The sequence below is a fragment of the Coffea eugenioides genome, chromosome 9 (assembly GCF_003713205.1).
Source record: "Coffea eugenioides isolate CCC68of chromosome 9, Ceug_1.0, whole genome shotgun sequence".
Taxonomy (NCBI): Eukaryota; Viridiplantae; Streptophyta; class Magnoliopsida; order Gentianales; family Rubiaceae; genus Coffea; species Coffea eugenioides.
This window is the reverse complement of record NC_040043.1, coordinates 418,504-423,109: the sequence shown is the minus strand read 5'-3', so window position 1 is coordinate 423,109 and position 4,606 is coordinate 418,504. Positions and strand designations below refer to the sequence as shown.

The window sequence follows — 4,606 nt, the reverse complement described above, 5'->3', positions numbered from 1 at the left end:
TTTTTGATGTTTGCAGCTTCATCTTCTGATGGCCCTTGAGATGAAACAGGTCCTTTTTCATTGCTTACATCTTCAACATCTGATGGCCTTTGAGATGAAACAGGGGGGTCAATTTGCCGAATCACATCTGGCCCTCTAGATTGTGAAGTTTTGCTGGCCCTTTTCTTTCTCACAGAACCCCTTTTAGGAGAATTTTTTTCATCTGTCTTTCCACCAAATGAGAATACATGCACTGGCAATTTTTTTATGTCTCCATCTGCCCCTGCCCCACCTTTTTTGTTATAGTTGCTGTGTCCAACAGTATCTTTCTTGGGGCTAAAGATGTCTTCATCTTCTATTGTTTCCAACCCATCTTTTAACCATTCTGGCTCTTCATTATCTTCACATGCACCTGTCCCCGTAGTGTTAGTGACCCCACCATTTTTATGTCCACAGGTTGTATCAGGGCCTTCATTTTTTATTTCATTACTGACCCCACCATCTTCTGGCTCCTTTTCAAATGGCTCATCCCCATTACAAGCATAAATTAGCCTTTCCGTTGGCAAGTTCCAGTAGCACGGCTTCATTAAATTAATATCATTATTGTCCCTAATTAGGTATAGACCACCTTCTAAATCAACATCTGGGACACAAAACTAAAACGTTACTTTATTTGCTTCTTCATCTACTTTTTTAAACATTCTACACAGGTTCACTATCGATAACTGATCTTCAATTCTGTCTTTGAAAATAGCCATGTGGGTTCCTGTGTAGTGGAGCCTTGATTTTTCTCTAAATCTCCCATCAAAATACATGTGTACGTCAACTTTGTCCTCAGATTTCTCCTCTGTGATACCATGACAAGCAATAAAGTTCTCAGAGTCTTTCACAAGTACACAAAAAACTAACATAATACAATCAGAACAAACAATTGGGGACCACATTGGACCACAACATATCTCAATATAAGCCATATTAAGATAATGACAGATTACAGAAACTGGCATGCTTGACTAGTCATGGTATTTAACAGTAGTAATTGATTAATAGAAGTAATACTGCACTTTGATAGTATAACTTCAAGCCAAAAAGACAGACTGTCAGACTCAACAATTGAGTCTGACCAAAAACAAGGGATGACCAGATTAGGACCTGAAACACGTAGCCTTATCATCCCAAACAACTGAGGCATTGGAACCAAAGCTGCTAAACGCGTTTTTGGAGGGACCTCTTCTATAAAGCTGTCTCTTTTTAAGCTTTCAAAAATTATCAAAACTTTACCAATTTGAAAGAGACGCTTAAACTATCTATCTATGCAGCTAGGTTTGCTGGCCATACGTCAAAAACATTCATCTTCATTAACAACATTCGTAAATACATCAAAAACGCTATCTTTGTTAAATAATGGCCTCCCAATTTAATCTGAAATCAGTAAATAACAATTTTTCTTGTACAACATACCCCAAGACCCGAATCAAAATAGATGAGAGATGATATACTAACCCATTTTTCTTCGATTTTTTACTGCAAATCTTCACTTCCTCGTATTTTCCATCGATCTTGATATTTGATTGAAATAACAATCGAAAATTTTGCTGAAAATTGGCCAGAAAAGGGGCTGCTCTATCTCTCTCTAGGGTTTTCTATTTCTTTCTCTCTCCCTTCGTTGGTTTCGATAGAATGAAAGTGCAAAATTACTTCTGCAATTTTTGATTATATCAAAGGGTATTTTCGTCTATTCACTCAGCTCCGTCTATTTTGCCGATTTTCGTCCACTTTTCAGGTTAATTCAAACCACGGGGTATCGACCGGTATGATGTGAAACCACAGGGGGCTTTTATGTATGATTGCTTAACCACAGGGGGCTTTTTTGTTGTTTACCCAAAGTTAAAACAAAAACCAACTAAAAGATAGGGAAGGAATAGAAAGAAGATTGGCTCATTTTGTCTCCAAGTTCTCCCATCTTTCCTCCAACTCTCCTACCTTGCGACCTGCCCTTTTGTCTCATCCCAATCTCTCTCCTCCCTTTTTCTCTCCCTTTCTAGCCCATCTAGTTTCTCATGTTTTGGTGTAATGAGATTTTATTTTTAGTGGCAATGGTGAAGTTAAAATTTGTTAGATTGAAGGTGGTTGATGGTGTTGTTGGGTGGTGGCTATAAAAATTAATGCTAATAGTGAAAGAGAGGAGGAAGAAAGGGGGAAAAGGCAAAAGACAATGTAGCACAAAAAGACATAGAAGGGTGAAGGGTGGCTGGTGGGTGGTTGACGGAGCTGTTGGCTGGTGGTGCTGATGACTAAAAATTAAGGTTATCTGGTTGAGAAGGGATAGAATAATAAAGAAGAAAAATAAAGAAAATAAAAGGAAAACAAATTTATATTGCTGATACCCATTCCTGAAATTTTTGATAACAAACTCTTTATGGGTTTTGACCAAAACCCCTTACTATTAACTACTTAATCATACTCATAGAGATTGTGATTTAGGAATTTTAACCAAACTGGTGGTAAATACTCCATTGAGCTTAATTTTGACACAAAAGCAAGTCTTATTAATAAATTATTTAAAATCATCCAGCACAATTGGATTGCATCACTGCTCTAATATCAAAGTTAAACTGGCACTAGAAATGACAGTTTAATTATCCTTTCTCAAACAAGATCCACCGTAAGCAATTGGAATCAACTGGATATCAATTTTTGGTCTGATTGTCACACCAAGGTTCTCAGTCATGTCAAATTCTTCTGGCTTAAGTTCACCGGGGAGCTTCCAATCAAAATGGAACAACAACTGTGCAAGTGCCAACGCAATCACTGCTTGAGAAAATGATATGCCGGGACAAATCCTTCTTCCAGCGCCAAATGGGATGTACTCAAAATTATTCCCTCTGTAATCAATTTCTGAATCAAGAAATCGCGAAGGATTAAATTTCTCTGCTTCAATCCAATATTTGGGATCTCTTCCAATTGCCCATGCATTAACGATTATGTCTGCCTTGGCTGGTATGTCATAACCATTGATTTCGCATTGCTGACCACATTCTCTTGGCAACAATAGTGGAGCACTTGGGTGAAGCCTCAGAGTTTCTTTAATGATTGCATGCAAGTATTTGAGCTCATGAAGGCGTGATTCATCAACATTCCCTTTGTCATTGTATATACTTCTCACCTCATGTTGTGCCCTTTTCATAATTTCCGGATTTTTAATCATTTCACCAATTGCCCACTCCATGGCTGTTGATGAAGTCTCGCTGCCAGCACTGAAAATATCCTGAAACATACAGAGAGACGCATATCCATGAAGTTTACAACTTCTACTTTCAAATCTCTCGGTTAATTGATCATCTGCTGCTTGACTCAAATAAATTGAAAGCAATATATGAATATTTTACTCTTACGAAAAGCCAAAAAAGGGTAAACGACAGAATGATTTTTATACTGTGAGGTAAAAGTCAATGGGGTTGAACTTTTTGTCTCTTTTCGTTTGCCTGTTTGGCATGAATTGGGGTTTGATTCCGGATTTTCCTTTCAATAGTTTGGTTAGGGCACAAACAATTAGTTTATCGTAATATGGGGCCATTTGAGTCTTGTTAAATCCTGTATTAATAGTATATTGTTTACTCATAATTGACCATATAGTTTTAGGATACTCACAGGCTCGCGTTGGATATAGGCCTATCCCAACAATTTTAAAACCCTATTTAATAATTCAATTCAATACTTAAATTCAATAAGTTCAGATTTTAATATATTTTGATAACCAAGCTAGAATATCTGAATTCATTAAATAGCAATGAATTCTCTAAGCAAAATTTGCTCCAAAAAATAAGTAATAAACTGTTCACTTATCACTTAATGTGATATATACTCAAATGTATCAAATTTAGTACTTAACAATTCACTAACTTAATAAATTTAAATTTCAGTTTTATTAAACGCACCCCAAGCTTACTACTTTGTGAAATCATTTGGTGCTGATTAGTTTCTTTAGCAAAGTCAGAAGCCCACTTTGATGTTTTTTTCCCCTTTCTTTTCCTTTTCTAGATTGTTCATTAATTTCTCAGCTAGTTAAGAAATAATAATTAGTTTACGAAACTGGCTACCACTAAGTCTCATGTTCTATTTTAGGAAAAACGTTCAAACTTCAAACGAGTGCTGTCAAAATTTGGTTATACTAATTACTAGATCTCAACTCATTACAATTCGCAATCAACAAAAAGTAAACAAAACTAGATGCAGTTAGTTGAGGTTAATTGAATCCTAATTACAGATTTTTTTTTTTTTCTGTCTGAGTTGCAAAGCTTAAAAGAATAGTAGTGAGTTTTACTTACAAGGATAACTGCTCTGACGTTTGTATCAGTTAGCTGAGGTTCAAAGTCCCCACGTTTCTGAATTTTGAGAAGAACATCAACAAGATCATCCTCCTTGCCTTCTCCGCCTTCCTGTTTTGCCGACTCTTGCATTTTCCCTTTATGCTCATTGATAATACTTTCAAGTATTCCATTAACTTGCCTGTGTACTTTCTCAATCCTAAGTCTAGATATGCTCATCAACTCAAGCAACTTGACTGAAGGAAACATGTCAGCTAAACTGAACTCTGATGACAGTTTATTGAGTTCATCCTGAGTTT

The 4,606-nt window shown here is 36.3% G+C and overlaps 1 protein-coding gene across 1 annotated transcript in view; it reads right to left on the bottom strand.

Moving 5' to 3' along the window:
* Positions 1-2,495: 2,495 nt before the first annotated feature.
* The window catches only part of LOC113781975 (tabersonine 16-hydroxylase 2-like), a 13,145-nt gene continuing 11,034 nt past the window's right edge, over positions 2,496-4,606 (bottom strand). The window contains exons 2-3 of the mRNA XM_027327878.1: positions 4,308-4,598; positions 2,496-3,247 (exon numbers count right to left, since the gene is read on the bottom strand). Coding sequence (XP_027183679.1) covers positions 2,615-3,247; positions 4,308-4,598 — 924 coding nt within the window. The 3' untranslated portion in view covers positions 2,496-2,614. The remainder of the gene's footprint in view (positions 3,248-4,307; positions 4,599-4,606) is intronic.